This window comes from Cynoglossus semilaevis, chromosome 2 (assembly GCF_000523025.1).
Source record: "Cynoglossus semilaevis isolate Cse_v1.0 chromosome 2, Cse_v1.0, whole genome shotgun sequence".
NCBI lineage: Eukaryota > Metazoa > Chordata > Actinopteri > Pleuronectiformes > Cynoglossidae > Cynoglossus > Cynoglossus semilaevis.
In genome coordinates this window covers 18,650,815-18,672,917 of record NC_024308.1, presented here as the reverse complement: position 1 = coordinate 18,672,917, position 22,103 = coordinate 18,650,815, and the positions used below count along the sequence as shown (strand labels likewise).

General features: G+C 40.0%; 4 protein-coding genes across 7 annotated transcripts in view; 1 reads left to right on the top strand and 3 right to left on the bottom strand.

The window, feature by feature from the left end:
- Window positions 1-22,103, bottom strand: part of LOC103399996 (methyl-CpG-binding domain protein 3-like) — an 844,757-nt gene that overhangs the window by 84,025 nt on the left and 738,629 nt on the right. The gene's annotated exons all lie outside the window — the stretch shown is intronic.
- On the bottom strand, window positions 18-7,370 carry LOC103376734 (cingulin-like protein 1). Its single transcript, XM_017040890.2, has 12 exons — window positions 7,257-7,370; window positions 6,093-6,170; window positions 5,788-5,830; window positions 5,410-5,552; window positions 5,137-5,218; window positions 4,475-4,658; window positions 3,937-4,010; window positions 3,745-3,821; window positions 3,559-3,659; window positions 3,109-3,194; window positions 2,873-3,013; window positions 18-2,329 (listed from the first exon to the last, which is right to left on the bottom strand). Exons 2-12 carry the CDS (start codon window positions 6,156-6,158, stop codon window positions 2,157-2,159), a joined length of 1,170 nt encoding a protein of 389 aa, XP_016896379.1. The 5' UTR covers window positions 6,159-6,170; window positions 7,257-7,370; the 3' UTR covers window positions 18-2,156.
- Window positions 6,221-10,164, top strand: mmachc (metabolism of cobalamin associated C). Of its 3 annotated transcripts, none has more exons than XM_008307221.3 (5): window positions 6,221-6,353; window positions 8,013-8,210; window positions 8,904-9,056; window positions 9,160-9,336; window positions 9,450-10,164. In XM_008307221.3, the coding sequence occupies exons 1-5, from the start codon at window positions 6,351-6,353 to the stop codon at window positions 9,624-9,626; spliced, it is 708 nt and encodes a 235-aa protein (XP_008305443.1). In that variant the 5' UTR covers window positions 6,221-6,350; the 3' UTR covers window positions 9,627-10,164. The 3 variants fall into 3 exon arrangements, with proteins under 3 accessions (XP_008305443.1, XP_008305442.1, XP_008305441.1); XM_008307220.3 differs by lacking the exon at window positions 6,221-6,353 and adding an exon at window positions 7,294-7,424 and having other exon boundaries at window positions 9,453-10,164; XM_008307219.3 differs by lacking the exon at window positions 6,221-6,353 and adding an exon at window positions 7,294-7,424.
- Window positions 13,801-21,767, bottom strand: fam20b (FAM20B glycosaminoglycan xylosylkinase). 2 transcript variants are annotated; one of them, XR_003048682.1, is made up of 10 exons: window positions 21,611-21,767; window positions 17,807-18,093; window positions 16,966-17,213; window positions 16,785-16,871; window positions 16,604-16,713; window positions 15,891-16,062; window positions 15,619-15,810; window positions 14,916-14,975; window positions 14,469-14,827; window positions 13,801-14,351 (listed from the first exon to the last, which is right to left on the bottom strand). XR_003048682.1 is itself a non-coding variant. In XM_008307228.3 (9 exons), the coding sequence occupies exons 2-9, from the start codon at window positions 17,933-17,935 to the stop codon at window positions 14,596-14,598; spliced, it is 1,230 nt and encodes a 409-aa protein (XP_008305450.1). In that variant the 5' UTR covers window positions 17,936-18,093; window positions 21,611-21,767; the 3' UTR covers window positions 13,801-14,595. The 2 variants fall into 2 exon arrangements, 1 of the variants encoding a protein (XP_008305450.1); XM_008307228.3 differs by having other exon boundaries at window positions 13,801-14,827.

The following is a 22,103-nucleotide window of genomic DNA, read 5'->3' as shown; positions in this document are numbered from 1 at the left end:
AAAGATCTTCTGCTCAAACACAGTGAGACGAGGGTGGAGGTGAGGGGATGTCCTCACCTTTTCAATGGCTTTTTGATTCCTCTAACTGTATTATGGAGAAACAAAACACGAGCGCTCTTCAGATTCCTTCCAGAATCCAACTATCCAACTATTTACACTCATTCTCACCTATGGTCAATTTAACCAGAAGATAGCATTTCATGTAGTAAATACATTTAATACGTTCTACAAAGAGAATATATTTGAATATATTATTTGAATATATATGTACACATATGAAATACAATTTCTACTTTCAATTTGCCCACAATTTACTGACTCAGTATTAAACCTTGGCCTGTTTAATTGAACACAAATCCAACGTACTGAAAGGAATTGAAGAAAGACAAAGATCTTCTTCACTGCCACTCATTCTTTCTATCTTTTGTTTCATTTTTTTATTTATCTTTTGGTTATTATAGCCGTCTGCTGCCACTGAGTGAAATAGTATGTAATTTCTCTGCAAGATGAACAAAGATAAATTATTTACAGAAAAAAAAAATACATTTCAGAACACTTGAGTGTTCTGTCCAGTCCTTCAAACCACCACGCCAAAAAGTGTCACACCGTGTCCCTGATTTGAACTCCCCAGAAACAGAATGTGGATGCCTCTACTAAGAAAAAAGAAATTGTGGGAACTACAAAATGTGTAGGCACTGAAGATGATAAGCCCCCCCAGGGCTGACACCCACTCTAAAGCTATCAGTACAAATGCATAACGTTGATGCTATCTTAGGGGGCAAAGTCAGGTCAACAACATCGAGGACAACTAGTCCTTTCATAAGGGCAATGGCAAACTTATTTTATGACCAGCATTGAGGAGCAGCGTTGAGGAGCAGCCTCTTTACATTCCACTGCCAATGAAAACTTCCTAATAATAGAAGTCACAGGTCAAGAGGCTGGAAGAGCCCTGGGAATGTCCTCTGTGAGGTTTCCGCCTGGACAACACAAAACCAAGACAATCTGCTGAGTCTAGTGCTGTCCACGCCGAAGACATAGAGTAAATATCTTACGATGGCTCACATGGCTGTCCTTCCTCAACTACAGTACTCCTGAGGCTCTCACTCCACAACACAATCTCTCCAGGCGCCATACTGAACCAGATGAATGCTTATACTGTGTCCAGAACGACCAGTGGACAAAGAAAAGACCAAGAGGACGGGAACTTGCGTCACTTCACCAGCGAACGGCAGATGACATCTCCACCAGGCCACACCCCTAAACGATTACACACACACACACGCTCCGACAATGACGAAACTACTTTACTAATAGAAATACTGATACAAGTGTAATGAATCAGTTTGTATTAGTAAAGCATACTGTGTAAGCAACAGGTTAAACAGTTACAGAAAACCAACACTCAGTCCTGACATCACAGCTCTGCTCTTTGACTTTGTTGGGACAAGACTTGATGTTATGAGGAACCAATGTTATCTCTACCCCTAGTGGATTGGTCCAAACATAAAACCTGGAACAGGGGAAATCTTAAGTGTCCACAGCCCAATTCATGACCACTTTTACTCCCACACAATATACATTAAGTATTGGTGTCTCCAGTAAAGGACTATGTAATGCAGGGCTGTCAAACTCATTTTGGTTCATGGGCTGCATACAACTAATAAGATTTCCAGCAGGTCGGACCAGTAAAATCACAACATAATTATCTATAACTGACAAAAGGACTGTATTCTTCCCCGTTGTTTTTATGCAGAAATGTACATTAAATATATATCAATATATAGATATATCATTTCCTGAACATAAAGTGTGTAATGTTTTAATTTTTAAAATTCATCAAGCGGCACGGTTTTGGCACGGGACCCGTATGTTTGACACCCCTTACATTGTAATGATTTATTAAGGGATAAAAATAAGCCTTGGTTTTAAAAGAGTGAGTTGAAGGTAGCACTGATTGTTACTGTTTTAGACATTAATACAAGACAGGTGGAGACCACACAGAAATGGTTAATTTCACATTTTTTAAAAAGTACTTTCAAATAGTGCAAAGTATGTTCGGAAATAACGCTTATAAACATCACCTAATCCAGATTAAAACTAGACTAAAATCAGTTTAAGGTGTTAATACATCACTGATAATTCACCTCATGAACAGATCAAAGGTCATTTAGGCTTAGGTCGGAACCCGAATCCAGATCTTTGAATAGATTTCTGTCATCATCATCATCATCATCATCATCATCAATATCTACCAGATCAGATCTTGGACATGTAAAGTCACTCTGTCGGCAATGGACGTCGAGGAGCACGAGTGGCCTCTGGGAAAGATCTGAGGGAGACAAAGAGGAGCAGTTAATAATGTGTGAAGATCCTGACCGATCTTACCATACATACACATCTATGGCACTTTACGTATCAGTTCCAGTAGTAGAAAAACTACAATATAATCTATAAAAACACTACAATACCACTTCTACAGAGCTTTATTCTGCAAGTCTTTACACATGTACTTTATTTCTTTAGAGTGAGTGCAGTGATTATTTAGTCTATTTTGGGGTGGTTTGTAGTAAGGCTCCTTAGTAAAAGCTGAAGACTACGTTGTGCCCTCTATGAGTCAGATCCTGGGAATGAGTCAGAGCAAAGGTTGAGCCAGATGTGTGTGGGAGAGACAGGGTGAGGAAAAGTACACGTCTCATCTTGTTAAGACCATCATCAGTATTTCAGAGTGCCCACTGCTGGTGATTAGAGTCTGTGATATCTATTACTGTGCATATAAGATAGATAGTTAACCAACACTTGCTATTTTTATTTTAAGAGCAGAAGTTGTTCTAGAACAAAGTGTCCAATGGCTGCACATTTCATTCCTAATTACCTAAGTCTTTGTCATCCGACCATGACAGATCGTCTGAGCTGATCTCAGCCAGGCTCGGAGTTAGGCTGAAGTCGTCAGAGTCGGAGTCTACAGCTCGGAGTCCTTTACTGATGCCACTAGGTGGTGGAATAGGTGACACACCTGAAAAGTCAGAGGCCAGGAAAAAAAACCTGATTGATCATCTGTGTGTATAATGTGTGTGTGTGTGTGTGTGTGTGTGTGTGTAAAAGACTTACCTGGTGTGTGTGTTGTTGACAGTGGTATCTGCTGACGTTCTCCAAGAATACTTCTTAGCTTGTCTTTCACTTCTGACACTGCATTTCTGTTTTAGAAAGTTAAAAATAAGGATTTTTACACACACTGGACATATAAGACTTATTATATGCTGCCCATTCATTATAAAATTTAATTAAATAAAAAAAATGTATCGAATTTTTGACATGTTGATTTTGATAATGCTAGTAAACTCTCCTATAAGTTTCTCTCCTAACATTTCTATATTTAATCCCAATAATTAATAAATATATTTATAATGAGTAACATTTCTATATTTAATCCAAATAATTAATAAATATATTTATAATGAGCTATATATGTGCAAAGTAAATAAGGGATTGACTGGATACACAGGAAGAGGAAACAAAGCTTTGTCAAACCCAAACACGGGAACCTGCGCACGCTCGCACCTGATCAGGCAAACCTCTTTCTGTGTGTGTGAATACTGCGACATAGTTTGTGCCAGATCTGCACTGTGGTTTCTGTAACTCTGTGTCAGTTCCTCCAGAGTCTAAAGAGCAAACACAAGGTCAAAGGTCAGACCAACTCCAAATCCCTGCGGGGCAGGTGACCTTTGTGAAACGGCGAGGCCTCACCTTGAAGCTGCGTTCGCATCGTCTCCTCGTCTCTCTGGCCTCCGCCTGCTGCAGCATCGCATCCTCCTCTTGTTGCCCTGTCAAACAAGATGAAGAGATGAAACTGCGGTGGCCTACGTCTGGACTTGTCTACTGTCCTGCTGACATAATACAAGGCAACGATAAACAGCTGTCAGTGCAAAGGTGACTTACTCAACCGTGTTTTCAGTTGATTCACGTCTCTTTGTAGATTTTCCAACTCTTTTTTGCGAAGCTTTGAGCTAAAACTGGAAAGGAAATAAAAAAAAAAACGAATTTATATTATTATTCATATTTCATATTCATTTGAAAATAATCAACTTTTGTGTAATAACAAAAGTTGATACTAATTATAGTAATACTAATTATAATAATAAGTAATGTTTTTGTACAGGTTATCCATTACCTTTGTGCTGATCTATTAGCTATTTGTTTTGCAAAATTTTAACAAATGTCTGGGCTAACTACTGACTTCTATATATCTTTTGACTGACTATAGGTATTAAGTATAGGTATAGGTACTGTAGGTCTGTCTTCTTCTGTGGTTTTAGCTATCTGCAAACACCCACTGGACTGACTGCTCTTTATTACTTAGAAAAACATTTCGAAATGTGGAAAAAGGTTCACTTGCTCTGCAGCAGTCTTTAGAACATTGACAGAGTTGATATTCTATGGTCAATCGTGAGCTGCATGTCCAGTCTACATGCTGTACCTCTCCTCCAGGTTTCCTAGCGATGAAGCTCTGGTGATGTGCCCTCGCAGACTGTTCAGCTCCTCTCCGATCTCTCTCCTCCACTGCTCCATCCTCCTCTCTGTTCCTGGACTTTGTATTCCCTTTAATTCCCTCCTTTCCCTTTCTCTCTCCCCCAACTCCGCACGTAGCCTTCGAACCTCCTCTGCATGAAGGAGAGACACTTTCGTTGCTTTAGACTAATACAATTAGACAGGTTAAAAAGCACAAATACCACCGTGTCTCACGGAAATGAAGCTGGCACATCTGACTGTAGGAAGGTTAAAGTGCTAAAAACTCAAGGCTTTGAAGAACAGTTTTTTGTCACAATAATAGTTTCATTAAAAAAATGAACTTTGTTCTACTGTATATTCTGCAACTCAGGTTTTATTGTTGGCAATTGACACCAACACTATCTGACTCATCGTACTCAGAAATATATATATATACATATATTTCTGAGTATATATATATATATATATATATGGTGCTTAATAGCAATCCTAAAAAACAGAAGTCATGTTTTGTTCTGTCTGTGTAAAGATCAAGACAACATTAGCAATGGTAATTGTGTATAATAAGTAATATAATATAATATATATAATATACAGTATCTGTAGTGAGCGGTGGAGTACATCAGTTACCTTGTAGTGTCTCGATGTGAAACTGTTGCGAATGGTGTGCTCGTTCCATGTCATGAACTTTCTGCGTTAGAGACTCAATAGCCTGGTAAAAACAATAAAGATGTGTTCTGATGAACGGTGTATTACTTTTTTTTTCTTCCTGCTCACAACCACTTAATAAAGTGTTAGCAAAACATTGTAGCGCCATGTTAAAAAAAAAAAGTTGCACCGTTTCTATCAGTGAATAATTGTCACCATCATACTAATTATAGCAGAGGAACAAAAATCACACACTTGACTCTGTATCTGGAGTTGTGACTGGATGGAAGCCAGATCTGTCATTTGCACAGAAGAACCTATTGACTGGTAATCTGGCCAGTGATGTGCAGCTCGAGTCAGATGAGTAGGGTGGCCGGAATCCTGAGCTCTCTCCGTAGCTGTGGAAGAACAATTGTAATAACATATGAATGACATTTACTGAAAGCAAATCACAGTCCTGTCAAGTCACTTGATGTAATCGCTTATGTCTATAATATCAATAAGTGTAACTTCATGGTTGTATACAGACATGTTAAACAGTTAAGACTCGCTATAAAAGCCTTTGTGTTTTTGTGATATATTTGAAACTGGTTTAGTTTTGAATATATATTTTTCAAAAGTATATTTACTCACCTTCTCCTACTCTGGAAATTTTTCCTGGTGACTTTAGTCTCTCCTGTGGACAGAAGCATGGAAGAGAGACAAGGGTTTAATAAAACTATCAGAAGCTGTTATCCTGTTTGACGTGTAGTGGAGTGTTGCTGCCATCTACAGGCGCCTGTTGATAATGATTTATAAGCCATGAAAACAATGGTTCATATTTTACCAGTACAACGGGGGATTCAATAGGGCTGCCGTTTTAGCATACAGACTTAGTTTTTTAAAATGTATTTTAACGATTGTAAAATTTAAAATCACAATATGACAAATTGACTCACCCTCATCTTTGCAACGCTGCCGTCTGCTACAGATAGAATTGAGTTCAGTTGATTGTCCCAGTTCATGTCTACGGGGAGCTACAAAATAAGTTGTCAAAGTCATAGTTCAAAGTGCAAATTAGTGTGTGTGTCCTTGCAGTGATGATACACCCAACACCAGTAACATTAGACAGGCGTGGCATCAAAGCTGTGGATGAGGTAACAGAAAGCCGTCGTGATGAGATCTCCAGCACCTTCTAGGGGATTCGATTTCAGCACATGGTGAGCAGTTTTAACATCTAATAATAATAGCTATAATAGCTAACACGTTGAATTCAGAATTAACATAGCAGATTTTGACTACTTTGATGGGTTGTAATAATACTTTGACAACATTTAAGTCAGATATCAATGATGCAATTTTGTCAATTACATATATCACCAAATTAACCTCCAGTCTGCAGAATCTCCCTTGAACTTTGGTATTAACATCATGTTTTTTCACTACAGGCCATTTCTGTTGTGACTATTTGAAACAAGCTCTGCAACATTTTATCTTTCTTCAACCTCTTGACTTGAACTTTCCGGCTTTCCTTTAAAAATATTTACTCGCAAAAATTAGAAAGTAATTTTGAAACAGCTTTAAGTATAAAAGCAACAAACCTACACAATGTGTATTAAATTCTGCTTTTCTACAGACCCCCTGTGTCCTATTCATGAAAAAATTATTGGACTGTTTTTGAGTAGATATCGTAAACACCAACGTTACTAACTGAAATGCAACATAGCGTAGCAACGTGTATATTACTACTAGAGCCGAACGTTATTTTTTATACAATGTATTAAAAATGTTACGCAACATGTCACTAAATAAATACATGTACACCTTTTATCAAAATGCTCAAGTAATTGTTAGAACAAGCCAGCGAAAGTACTCACCGAAACGCTTGCGAAGCTGTTTTTTTAAATCCAGGAGCCCATTAACGACGACGTGATTACGTATGACGTAAGTACAAAGGAACTCTGGGTAAAGTAGTAAAGCTTGAAGACTTAACGCTTTGCCCTTTTGCCATCAGAGAGTTCCAAGACTACTTAAACTTAAGTACATCTCTTTAAAAAAAATGACTATTTTGTGTGCCATGTGGCGCTTTCTTTCTAAAGAATAGTTTATATATTTATACTTACATTTCTGACACGGAAGACCCGGAAAGAATTCCTATCCCACAATGCAACTGCTCGTGTTGACACAGTTGCCGTAAAGCAATGGCAGCCACCGTTCTGAACGTGGAAACAGCGATACGACTATTAAAGGATACTATATCAGAACTTGGATTCGAAGTGTATCCTTTAAAGGTCGTACAACTAACTGATTTGGTCATTTATATTCTTAATTTTAGCAAAAGCCACAGGGACGGCAATGACTTTTTTCTCACCTTAAGAAGTATCATAAGGGTACATATGTCAAAGCTCACAGGGCGTTATATTGTTACACTGTAATAATGTATTTTAAGCCAAAAAAGATGACTGTCGGTACCTTTAAAAGTTTATACAGTACACATATCAAACACAGCAACAACAAACAAGTAATACATGATGCATTACTAGTTTCAAGTCACATCAATAATTAATTAAACTAATCTGAAGGCTAATTTAAACTTTATAAAAACACATTAAAAATTAAAGTAAGCTGGGTAAGGCTTTAAATTGTGATTTATGACTGCTTCAATAACCTGTGTGTCATACAGTGAGTGGTGTTGAAGTGTATATTTTCTCTATTACACGACTACAGGCTACAGAAACCTGACCGTCTAACTGTGAAACTAGGGAAAAGTGGAGCTCAAATATACAGTATATACTGTTAGTTGACACATTCTCCTGCAGTCAAGCTGATTCCTACTGGATAACAGTATCCTCTGTGTTACACTTGCTCCATGTCTACAGGTGGGCTGGTACAATGCACTGCTACCTGCGTCACTGCGCCTGGCTCATCCAGACGACACCCTGGCTGTGGTGGTGCTCAGCACTCCAGCCATGTTCGAACAGACCTTCCTGCCTTTCATGGAGGACGGAGGCTTCCAGGGACTGACAGATCCCATTGACCAGTGTGTCAAACAGTGCATCTCAGCTGCCGTCTCACGGGTGAATAGTATAAAAGAGAGGGAGAGATTATTATTTAGTTATTTTTAATAATCCAATTTAACTTTTTTACATGTGCTTTATGAGTAGGATTTGATGTTACTATATACAGTATTTTGTTTTTGGTATTTGCATCGATCTTAAATGACTAAATTGTGAAGAGGGGTCCATTAATACAGTATATGTTAAAGCATTAAACTTGATGGGAAAATCTCTGTAAGGGCCTTTTTAATAGTATTTTTTTCTGTATGAACTTAACAACATATAGTATTTGGATGTTGGTTGATATAGGAAACATAATAGCAAGCCACATGGTGGCAGTATTGGTCTTACTTCGAGAAATAGTATATACTATATTGTATATAGTGATCTGTCCAGGGTGGCCTGCCCTCAACTGTTAACTACTGGTATTGACTCAAGGCCCCTCTGTGACCCTGACAATGATTGAGCATTAAAAGATGAACTAATGATAGTTTAGTTTCTCACCATCTTGTCCTTACCAATAATGAAATATATGGTCAAAGACCATATATGGTAATTTGGAAAAATTAGAGTACTTCTATCATCATAATTGATCAACACAGTGTCCTTTGCATGCATCATAACAGCATTTGCAGCAACCGCTGTGGTCTTTAAAATGAAAAATGGCTCCTGACCTTGATTGCAATAGTTCTCTCTTCCTCCTTTGCCCTGCAGTGTTTTCCTGGACAAACGGTGGAGGTGAGTTATGACTATGAGATGCTGCCCAACAGGAAACCAAAATTCTTGGCACAGACTGCAGCTCATGTGTCGGGAGCAGCTTTCTATTACCAGCAGGCAGATGTCACTGATCAACCCTGGGCTGAGAAAGTAATCTTTTTTTTTTGTTTTGTGCTGTGGAAACTCATTGTTTCATTGTCTGGATTAGCATTTCTCACTAATTGTCTCTCCCGCCCTCTCTGTCTAACTGCAGAAAATGTTCGGTGTGTGCGTGCATCCGAGGTTCGGAGGCTGGTTTGCCATCAGATCTCTGTTGGTGTTTGAAGATGTGACGCTGGGCCCCGACGTCCTGCAGCCAGTTCCCCCTGACTGTGTCCCAACCAGAGAAGGCAGGATAAAACTGCTCGAGTCTTTTAACCATCGTTGGCAGGTAATTGATGTCACCACCTTTTGCTGTTAATGTCCACTTTTAAGACTGAAGAAAATTTAAGAAAATATTGGTTTTGTTGTTTTAGATTGAATGTCCGCTTGTCTTTGCTTTAGCAGGACTGGAGTTACAGAGACGTAGTTCCTCCAGTTCAGACCTACTCACAGAGACAGAGGGACTACTTTTCCACTCTTCCTGCTCAACGCTTTGCTCTGCTAAAGACCTGGGGCTTCCTGCCCAAGGAGGACCAACAGTCTGAAGCGGTCTCAGACACACAGGGCAGCCATGGATGAAAGAAGACACTGGACATTAACACAAGTTTATATACTGTATGTGCAGAAATGCAAAAAAAAAAAAAATTTTTTTTTTCTATACCTTGACTTTGACAAGGTGCACACTATTGTCAATGCAGCTGAAGGAAATTTCCAGCAACTCCTATACTGAATTATGATGCAAATAATGATCGCATCAAATGTCTGCAAATGTTACAAAAAATGACTACAAAACACTACACGATGCAGCAATGCATTGTTTGTGTCTGTCTGTGACAATACCAAGGATACATCTTAGTTTTGGGAACTGACATCTTTTGTCTGCAGCTTCATTGAATGAAGTTCCAGAAATGCAAGTTTATGTCCCAAAACATGCTAAGAAGTGAATAATTTGTGCTAAAAACTCAAAATACAGCATATCTGAACATGTGAAAATATCTTGCAGTCTTTATTTTATATCAATAAGTAATGCACCCTATTTCAATAGACATCCATTTGAAATTAGTCAAATAATTTTTATTAATAGTTTCTCTGAAAAAATAAAGTTTTATTTAAAGATTCAAGAATGTTGGTTTTGTTTATTATTTATTTTAAATATGTCAAAAACTTGATAAAAATGGGTCATAAAATTTTTTTTTTTTTTTTTTTTTTTAACATTAACTTGAATCTGTTATATCTGCAGAACCAGCAAGAGTCGCTCCACGCTGCGTGGTCCCAGCTTCAGCCTGAGGAGGGCACCGAGGACTGGTGGATAAGCTGGTGCTTTGCTCCCTCTAGTGGTTTTGTGTGGTTTTACTGTAAGTTAAGCTAAATTAATTTAACTTTAATTTAAATCTAATCAATTTGACATTAGTTAAAAAAAAATCAATGTTACACAATATGGATAACTCTCAGCCATTTTTTATTTTGTAAAAGCAGCTCTTGGAGAACAAAAGGTTGGAGACCCCTGATCTAGATTATATGTGACTACTGTGTTAGCAAAGGCCAGTGACATAGGCACTTATGTACAGTATGTGAGTTCTGACATACAGCGGAAATCAAGTTGCACCATAGGAACAGAACTCCGGCGTAAGTCGAGGGTCCTGCTGTACTTTAAGTCCTCTTCCCAGACGTCACTTTAGATGGCCATTTCTTTTTCATGTTCTTTCACTTCAGCTGTGTGACAAAAATATTTACACTTCCTCAAAAAGATACAAGAGTTAAAAATAGGAATACAGCCCCTTCAAACATGATCACAGATGGACATTTGTCTCAAAAAATAATATAAAACAAGGAAGGTCATAGAGCAGAATTAAATAGATCTTAGTTTATTGTTGTTGAAGAACCCAAACCCCTGAACTCGGTGTGCCCTAAACGTCATGTCCGTCATCTCAGTAGCTTCCTTAGTTACGGCACAATATGGCTCTTTTTCTCTCCCGCATACAGTACACACAAAAACACACCAACCCTGTTTTCCAAATGTGACTACATTCGAGGATTCCACACAACTCGAATGCTATTCCAATATAAATTTGTAAGTGAATGCATTTTTTTGGCCACATTACATTTGTCAACATTACAGGATGAAAAAAAAACAAAAACACACACCAGCCATAGTTGAACAAAAGACTGGGACCCCAGTGTACTAATGGAATAAAATACGTGGAAAAATACATTTTCTCCAAGTCAAGGTGTCACGTAAAAAAAAACTCTCAAGTTTGTTTTGGTTTAAGGACAAATTGTAAAAACCTTTAGGTACAATTTTGAACTCACACAATTAACAATTGTTAACAATTTTAGCTAACTTATCAATTTTTAGCTATCTTCTTTGCTATGTTCTCTTAGATACATTTTAGCTACTTGTGTTCTTAAGTTTTGCGACTAAATTTCAAATACCTAAATTGTCTATTTTTGGCTACATTTTCTTGCTTTTTTTTTACAGATTTCTACCAACAATTGCTAGAGATTGGTGCAGCACACAACACAAACCTTGACTTTGACAATGTACGCCCTATAGGGCAATGAGAAATCCTGTTCATATTTTCCTGTTTTAACTCATTTTCTGGAAATGAATGCAGACCACACACTACAAAACACTACACGATGCAGCAATGCATTGTTTGTGTCTGTCTGTGACAATACCAAGGATACATCTTAGTTTTGGGAACTGACATCTTTTGTCTGCAGCTTCATTGAATGAAGTTCCAGAAATGCAAGTTTATGTCCCAAAACATGCTAAGAAGTGAATAATTTGTGCTAAAAACTCAAAATACATCATATCTGAACATGTGAAAATATCTTGCAGTCTTTATTTTATATCAGTAAGTAATGCACCCTATTTCAATAGACATCCATTTGAAATTAGTCAAATAATTTTTATTAATAGTTTCTCTGAAAAAATAAAGTTTTATTTAAAGATTCAAGAATGTTGGTTTTGTTTATTATTTATTTTAAATATGTCAAAAACTTGATGAAAATGGGTCATGAAATGTAGTTTTTTTTTTTTTTTTTTTACATTAACTTGAATCTGTTATATCTGCAGAACCAGCCAGAGTCGCTCCACGCTGCGTGGTCCCAGCTTCAGCCTGAGGAGGGCACCGAGGACTGGTGGATAAGCTGGTGCTTTGCTCCCTCTAGTGGTTTTGTGTGGTTTTACTGTAAGTTAAGCTAAATTAATTTAACTTTAATTTAAATCTAATCAATTTGACATTAGTTAAAAAAAATCAATGTTACACAATATGGATAACTCTCAGCCATTTTTTATTTTGTAAAAGCAGCTCTTGGAGAACAAAAGGTTGGAGACCCCTGATCTAGATTATATGTGACTACTGTGTTAGCAAAGGCCAGTGACATAGGCACTTATGTACAGTATGTGAGTTCTGACATACAGCGGAAATCAAGTTGCACCATAGGAACAAAACTCCGGCGTAAGTCGAGGGTCCTGCTGTACTTTAAGTCCTCTTCCCAGACGTCACTTTAGATGGCCATTTCTTTTTCATGTTCTTTCACTTCAGCTGTGTGACAAAAATATTTACACTTCCTCAAAAAGATACAAGAGTTAAAAATAGGAATACAGCCCCTTCAAACATGATCACAGATGGACATTTGTCTCAAAAAATAATATAAAACAAGGAAGGTCATAGAGCAGAATTAAATAGATCTTAGTTTATTGTTGTTGAAGAACCCAAACCCCTGAACTCGGTGTGCCCTAAACGTCATGTCCGTCATCTCAGTAGCTTCCTTAGTTACGGCACAATATGGCTCTTTTTCTCTCCCGCATACAGTACACACAAAAACACACCAACCCTGTTTTCCAAATGTGACTACATTCGAGGATTCCACACAACTCGAATGCTATTCCAATATAAATTTGTAAGTGAATGCATTTTTTTGGCCACATTACATTTGTCAACATTACAGGATGATAAAAAAACAAAAACACACCCCAGCCATAGTTGAACAAAAGACTGGGACCCCAGTGTACTAATGGAATAAAATACGTGGAAAAATACATTTTCTCCAAGTCAAGGTGTCACGTAAAAAAAACTCTCAAGTTTGTTTTGGTTTAAGGACAAATTGTAAAAACCTTTAGGTACAATTTTGAACTCACACAATTAACAATTGTTAACAATTTTAGCTAACTTATCAATTTTTAGCTATCTTCTTTGCTATGTTCTCTTAGATACATTTTAGCTACTTGTGTTCTTAAGTTTTGCGACTAAATTTCAAATACCTAAATTGTCTATTTTTGGCTACATTTTCTTGCTTTTTTTTACAGATTTCTACCAACAATTGCTAGAGATTGGTGCAGCACACAACACAAGAACCTGGTAAGAGGAAAAAAAATCCTTATTCAGGATGTGTGTATCCAACAAGCAGCTGGAATTACTCAAGTGGAAGTAACTGGAAGTATCAAAAAAAGGTTGGTCTACAACGCATTCACCGAACCCTTCGGTGATGGCCAAGAGGGGGCGTGTCATCACGAATCATACGAGTCGGGTGTGTGTCTCGTCCTCCGCCGAACCCCTGGGGTTAGTTAAGAACCACCGGTCTACATAAAGCTTCTAAAGGTGAGAATTTCTACGAAAAAAACAAACAAACAAAAAAAAAAAAACAATTAAACCTTGTTGCTACACAGAGCTACTAATGCTTTGTTTCTATTTGTGGAGACCAAACAAAGGTTCATTCAAAATCAGCAACACCAACCATTTAATCAGATTCATTAACAATAATGTAATTATGTTTTTTTTTATTAAACCTTGTTTCCTATATTCAATTAAAAAAAATTTCATTGAAAAAACAGTTTAGTTGTGTGTGGAAGTAATTTGTTTTTTGGACAACTCAAAGGCTTGGTGCTCACACACACACACACACTCTCTCTCTCACACACACACTTTAGGTTTCTTTAATATTACTATTCACAAACCGATATTCTCGTCTCCAATTATTCTACGTCTACGTTATTAAATATACATAAGGAAAAAAGGACGTCGCAGTCCGAAAACAGCTTTTCAGTTTCTCCACCTGCTAGCTTTAAGCAGGATGAAAGTTAGATTCTGGTACTTGTACGTCGATGGCTCATATTACTCCTCCTCCTCGTTCCTCCCTCCTCTGAGGCTCCTGCGTCTTTGCCTTTTTTTTTCTCTGCAGAGAACAAAAGCTGGAGTCGGAGTCGGAGTGAGGACCTGGCACAGGGAGGCAGGTCCTCACGACCAGCAGTAGCAGATGGAGGAGGTTCTTACAGCAGTTGCTCCTTTTTTTTAAGTCCTGAGATTCAAGTTTTACGTCATGAAATCAACACTTGGAAATGAGCAGGAAACAGAGGTGGGAACGGGCTGAGAGAGCGCTCAGTCTCTGCTGCACCTCATCCATTCATTTACTAACCTTCTGTTTTCGTTGAACCGGCAGCAAAGTTCAGTTTGCTCAGCAATTCCCACAATCCCCCTTGTCCTCCTCGGGCTCAGAAAGTCTCCAGCTTCTGGCTGTGTCTTTTTTTCTTCCTCCGTTGCCTTCAGGGATGTGGGAGGTTCATTCTGTCCTCTATTAGAGTGTTATCCGAGCCCTGACTCTCGATGCACTGCTTCACAGTTGCGATGACTCCGGACAGACGTCTGTCCAGCGCCGCCAAGTGTGACTCGGCCAGGACTGGGTGAATCGGGTCAAACGCCAGAGACTGACGCACGGCTGAGCTCAGGGTTCCGCCTTTGAGCAGATTTAACCTGTTCCACGTGGACACCCGCACCCTGCAAAGGACGCCGTGTTTAACCGAGGTGACAGAGGAGGAAGATTTCATTTAGATTTTTTTCTTTTTTTTTTTTCATATATACTCACATGCAGCACTGGTACACAGGCGCCAGGATGCTGCGTTCATCCACAGCGGCATTTCCAAAGCTGCAGACAGACACAAAAAAAACCCAGATATTAATTTAATATACATTTACAGTATATATATATATATCTATACATATATATTTATATATATACACACACTTATATATGTATCCATACATATATACATATATATATACATATATACACACACATATATATATATTGTTCTGCACGACTTTTCTTGCATCTCCAAGGGTTTTTTATAGCATTGTGTACAGTTTACATATTCTTGGTATTTGTGGTGCACGGTGGCTCTGTGGGAGCACCCTCAATTTCACTGTACAATGACAATAAAGACTATTTTATTCTATTCTATTCGCAAAGAACGACGTGGTATAGTAACATTTTGACTCGTGGGCCACAATTGTCCAAAAACTGAACGTGGTGGCCAGGTGAGGAGCAGATAGATGGAGCGTTCGTGTGAACTAAGATAAGGGAATGATTCTCCCTCTATTGGGGAAAACGTGGGTATTGCAGGCAAAAACCAGAAACATAATGATAATATAAATAAATTTGGAAATGATTTGGAAAAGTTTGGCCGGCCGGATTAAGAAGCTGAACGGGCCATATCAGGCCCCGTGGGCCTTAGTTTGCTCACTAAATAAAGGGTATGAAAACCTGGATCTTAAACGCGACAACTCACCTCTTTGCGTTATCAAGCAGGATGAGCATGCTGGCACCGCCGTCGTCCTGGAAACTCTCGTAGTGATGTCGATCGGCGTTCCCGATCAGATAATCAAATATGGCAGTGTCTATCACGTCCAGGAGCCTCGGCCCTGCATCGTACGGCGGCATTTTCTTCACTGCTTCGCAGTAACTCTCGTCGTATTCCCACCTGAGTGAACAACACCGGCACTATTAAACACCGTACGACAGCGTGTTCCAGTTCTGAGGCGCTCAAACCCTCAAACCCACCTGGCCAGTTTTCCTTCTCTGTATGTGCGACCCCAGGGGTGTCTGTGTTTCTGCAAAGGCCAGACGTCAGGCAGCCACAGGGTTATCGACCCCTCCATTATCTCACCTTCTGCACAGGCCGGCTCACTCTCTCGACAGTAGTAACACTTTCCATAGAAACATGTATTGTTACCTGGAGACAGATGGCGACGTAGAAAAAAAAAAACCCCAATCAGACAAAACTGCTAAAATGAGTCAAACCAACAATTTGAATCACATTTAAAACCTCAAATTTGTGTAGCGCATTGAAGACGGGAAGTGACTGCTTAGCTACTGATAACATTGTAGCTACTGATTGGCTAGCCACAAAAGTGGTTAACGTAACAGAGTAGCCTGACCTGGCCAATAATTACGATCAATACGCCTAACCTAAATAATACTGCCAGGACTGATCGTTTGTTCCCGTGGAATGTTTGTCACATTGTTATTCATTGGTTTAGTCGACTGACAACTTATTTAAAATCAACCTTTAACACAGGGATAAATGCTCACCTTATGGTATCAGTGTATATATATTTATATATATATATATATATATACTTTTATACATTTTAATATATAAGTCACACCTGAGTATATGTTGATTAAGAGTTCGGAAACTATGGTAATAGAATTTCGCAGCTGCTGCCATTTTTTTCCCGTGTGAAAAGAAGGGAAGGCTAACCAGTACCCACCCTGCATTAGGAAAGTGCTCAGCAGCTGCTCCGTGGCCACGGGTTTAATCTCTGTGCGCAGGTTGATGTATCGTCCCACCGCCAGAGGTGCTCTCCTAAAGCCCAGGATCCTGCAGGGGACGACAGAAGGTAATATTAGCGGAGTAAGGACTGACACACGGGGGATGTCCCATTGACGTACCTGTCCAAGTGAAAGGCTGCCACCTCTGCATTGTGCCTGTCGTAGCCTGCATATGGTTCGCCCTCAACAACGTAGTCTCTGTTGTACCTGAGGAAAAGCCGAAGGGAGAAACAGGGGAGGGAGGGTTGCTGAGCAGCTAAACAAATGGACCAAATTAGCATCGATTAGCCCGCACTCTGACCTTTTGGGTTTGAAGACGACCTTCTGCCCGCCATCAAGCACAAGCAGGGCTTTCAGCTGAGTGCCTTTGTAACCCACGTCGGCCCGTTCGATCCGGGCGCTGCTGAGGGCCGTGAGCACCGCAGCCAGTTCTGGAGTCTCCTCGGGGTACACCTCTCTGGGACCCACCCACTGACTCGCTATCTCCCAAGGAGACTGCAGCGTGTGTGTGAGACGGGCTCCACGGGACAAAACAAGACCGGCTTCCATCTGTTGAAAAAAAAAAAAAAAGTATTTATTCATCTTCTATGACCTTATACTCCTCAGGATTTTCAAATCCAGAATCATTTTAAAAAACACTGTGAACTGTGACAGGTCTGTCTCATCTGTCCGAAGGACATTCTCCCAGAAGCCTTTGTGGCTTGTCATTATGCATTTTGGCAAATTCCAGTTTCGTTTTTTTATGATTTGCTTTCAACAGCGGTGTCCTCCTCTGTCGTCTTCCATTAAGTCCACTTTGGCTCAAAAGGCGACGGCAATGGTGCGTTCCAATATTGACGTCCCTTGACCTTTGGAGTTCACCTCTAATCTCTTCGGAAGTTGTTCTGGGCTCTTTGGTTAGCATTCGTGTTATCCGTCTCTTTTCATTTTGTCGTCAATTTTCCTCTTGTGGCCACGTCCCACGGTTGGATACAGTCCCGTGGACCTTAAACCTCTGAATGATATGTGCGACTGTCGTCACAGGAACACCGAGCTGCTTGGAGACGGTCTTATAGCCTTGACCTTTAACATGCTTGTCTATAATTTTCGTTCTAATCTCCCGAGACAACTCTCTGTGGTCCATGTTCTAATGGCACACTAACCTTACGAAACGCCCTGAGGTCCCGCCGACTGGACGCAGAGCCTTCGCCTCCATCGAGAAGGAATATCTTGGCAAGGCCCAGCAGGAGAAGCACGACACACAGCACCACCAGGCGCTGTTTGAGCTTCATCTCAACACGACCTCCTCCTCAACCGACGTGCGCTTGCCCCTCTCTGAACGCCCCTCACTCCTGATGCATGGCTCGTGCCACCTTCGGTGGGTCGGACAACCCCGACTGGCCGGGAGGCAGATTTGTCCAAAGTGCAGATTTAACCACGTGGTAGATACCTGGAAGGTAAAAAAAACACATTCTTCAGAAAAGCCAACTAGGAGGACATCGATAAGGGGACATGTAGTCAACAGTAGTGTTTGTTGTGTCAGTTGTGCGTCTCTATCTATTGCCTGTATTGCCCTGAAGGGAGTGGTGACCCAGTGCTGCAGCTGAACTTTGTCCAACACCTATTAAAAGTAAGGCAAGGAATACAACAACATGTACCTCGAGCACCAACGTGGCTAAGAATCTACCTTTAACACCACATGGTGGGGCTACAGTATTCAGCTAGGTCTTGTTTCAAAGTATAATCGATGAATCACACACAGTACGTTACGTCACATGGTTGTCAACACGTGTCACACAGCCCATAATGCTGTTAGTTTAAATTGGTGTCCAATGCATTTGAAGTGAGTCCGAGCGAATCACTGGCAGTCAGCATGTCCGTTTCCAAAGGGAAGGAGAAGCAGCCAGTTTTTCCCACAGGGCTTTACTCAGTTTGTGTGCCGATCAATACTTCGTGAATATTTTGTTTCCCAGCCTGCATCAGGAACGCCATCCAAATGTCAGCTGTTGAAGTGTTGAAGGCTCTGAGTCGACATGAAGTTTTTTTTTAACCAATTACAAAGTCCGGCACTCAGTCATGTGCATCAAGCCAAAACAAAATGGCAATTGATTTTTTTATACTATTCAAATCAATTATTAAATCTGGTATATATCTTGTCATCGACTTCATTTAAACGAGTTGAAATCATACTTCTGCTTGAAACATTTTTTCTTCTTTTCTTGTCAATTGCTCAAATTCGTTTTTTACGCTGCCCCTGCTGGTAGACATGTTTACGCAGGGTGTGACCCTGTCTTTTTCTCCTGCAGGGAACTGGTGCAGGGAGATCACGTAACCATTGTACAAGACAGCAACAATGAGTTAGTAACTCTAAATCACTAACTTCCAAAAGAAATAATAATAATTCAAAAAAATATTTAAATTAAACTAAATTTCCTTGGGATAGGAGTACTGCTTCTGTACTGCGGAAGCAGAAATCGTGTACTGGATTTTTTTTAGTATAGTCCCTTCATTTACTCTTAACCTTAAATTATCGCTCCTATTGATTAGAACGACAAAGGTTTTCTCTCCGAATACTTAAATACTGTGTGAACTCGGTCTTTTCGCCTGAGGCTTAAACAAATGAGGGCTTTTGTGCTCTGATGACAACCTGTACGTAGTCAACATATTATTGTGTAATGAAACCCATCAATGATATATAAATCTGAGCTAAGCCGGAGACTGGCGAATGGCAGCTTTAAACATAAGGTCACCTCAGGTCAACCATCATGTGATAAAACGCCTTATTTCAACACTAAATGTTTTTTATTACATGCTTGCTGAAAAAGGGAAAACAATTCATTTAACAATGCTTTAAAAAATATTTATTATTGTTTACAATCCAATTCACATTTTGTGCAGTCTAAACACGGCTGTGGGGACGGACAATGCAGCCGCAAGTGAGCGTCAGCTGTGGTTTCTATTTAATCAAACACTGTTGTCTCCTCAGTCCCCTTCACCAATGACCATGAGATGTTACCATGCATTAAAATGATGACAGTGCACTGCACCATATCATCTCATGTCCTGCCTTTTCCACTACCACCTGCTCAGAGAGGCAACAACCAAACTAGGTATACTAGAAATCCGGAAGGTAGATGAGCATCCATTGACCGGCCAGTGACCGGAATCGGTCATTTTGTGGCATGATGGGTCCTGGCCTGCACCACACACGTGTTGTATAGATACGTTTGTCAACAAACATGAGAGCTAGATCATACTCAATCTGTCGTTAATTTGGGATTGCTCTACGCTGCGCCAAAAAAAAATCTCCAAGCTCAATATTTGTTACATTTGTAACAGCAGGGTTAACCTCGAGGGAGCGACCGCAAAGCTGTTTGATACAACAAATGTCATTTAGAGTTAGAGTTTTGTTTATTCTATTCCCGGGTGCAGTGTTACCAGAGGTGTTTCAAGTCAGCGAGGGTTTGTTTGGTTTGGCAGGGCGTGTGGTAGACGAGAAGAGAACTCATCTGTCAGGTGACGAAGCGCTCTGCTTTTGTTTAAAAAAAATAAAAAAATAAATGCCCCTTAATGCTCATAAGAAAAGCACTTTGCCCCTGTACCAACTGCATTTATTCTTCTGCTTTCTCTACTTCCGCCTCTAGTTCTGTTTCTATTGCTGCTTGTGCACTGTCCATTACTCTGAATGATTTCACAACATCTTGTTAGAAGAGAAAAAGACTGTAGTACACGTTATTCTTTATATATGCCTTCAATTGAATTAATTTTTTTTAAAATTTTAATCTCCAGAATTGTCAGCTTGCATTGAAATTCTCCTTCAACGCTTGGTTAACTTTACCTAAACCTGCTAATGTGCTGCGACCTCAGAGTATGTATGCTGTCACCGTTTGGTATTGGGGCTTTTCACTGGTAAATGTTTCATTCAGACGTGCAGAAGCAAGAAGCAGGAGAGCGGCATCCTGGGTGATCAGCACTACACACACTGTACTTCATGACTGAGGGGATTAATGAGTGACTACTGTGATGTGGTATTTATTGTTGGCTGACACTGACGTTCATGGTCCAACCCATACAAGTGGATATTCTTTACTACTTTACATACTGTACAAATACTGAAGTTCCCTTCCGCTGTGTATAAACATGCCACATCATCACTTGGACATATGGTAGGTTATTAACAACAGACAGTCTTTTTAGGTGACCATACTGTAGGTGTGAAGAACTAAAATCCAGGGAGTACTCTGTATTTTGCCAGATAGGGCTAGCTTCGTCCACAATTCCTAATTGGACAAAGTAACAAAGAAAAAAAACCCCAAAACAAACGGATAAATGAATTGTGCCGTTTGTGATTGGAAATACCAGCGGCACAAACACAACCGCCGTATCAACGTTTTTACCGAGATATTATTGTGTACAGATATTTTAAGTATCGTCACAACACTACATATTGGAATATTCTAGCAAAAGACGACTGCACAGCAGGCTGAATTGGCAAGTGTCGAGAACAACACGCTGTCAACAACTGTGGTCGTAATTTGCCGTTTTATTTATCTTTAGCGCGGCTAATTTACAGCACTTTAACAGAGCAGTAGTGGACTACACCTAGTGAATCCGGGTTAAACCGGGGTGTCCACGGCTCATTCTGCTCGGCTGTCTGTGTCCACGCAGGCACTCCATTCACACACAATTGGTCTTTCACGGTGGTGCTGCCTGCTTTTCAAAATGCAGAAAGAAATGCGGCTCGTTCCGAATGACAAACGTGATAATTCGTCTGAATGGCAGCCGCGTTCATAGTCCCTCCTATCGTGGTTTATTCCGTTTTGCTGCCGTGGGCTAGCCGCTAAGAACAGACAACCATGTACACCTTGCTCTGTGGGTTACTTCGATTCGGCCTGCCAGCTAGCTTCGTACCGTACCGCTGCTTCTGATGTGTTTACTGTCCGTCGACACAGCTTAAAAACACTCACCCTCTGCTCTGTTCAGTGTTGAGGCAGGACTCGGTACAGACGACTTCAGAATCCAGAGGAGTGCGGGGTGCGTGCGATAATATATACAGCAAAACTATAAGTCACAACCGACTGTCATTCTCACCGTCCCCTCACAGGCTTCCTTCTCTCCGCCCTTCGACTCCTGTCTTTGGCCTGCCGCGTCCACTTCCTCCCCCTGCAGGTGCGTTGTCTGTCCACTAGGTGGTAATGTCACATTAAAAACTATGACAGTACCAGAGAAATTAGGGTAGTAACTTTTTAATTAAATGTAGAAAATGTTTTGATATCTAACCACGCATTTAGATTAGGGGGTTTCAAACTGTGGTAGTAGTAACACCGATGGTACCTGGGGCTCCCTCTAGTGGAAAACAAGGGACTCTCGATTTTAAAATACAGCTGACATGTATTCTTGCCATAAAATAACTCTCACATTGATGGGTCAAAAGTAGTATATAATACTGTGTGTGTCAGC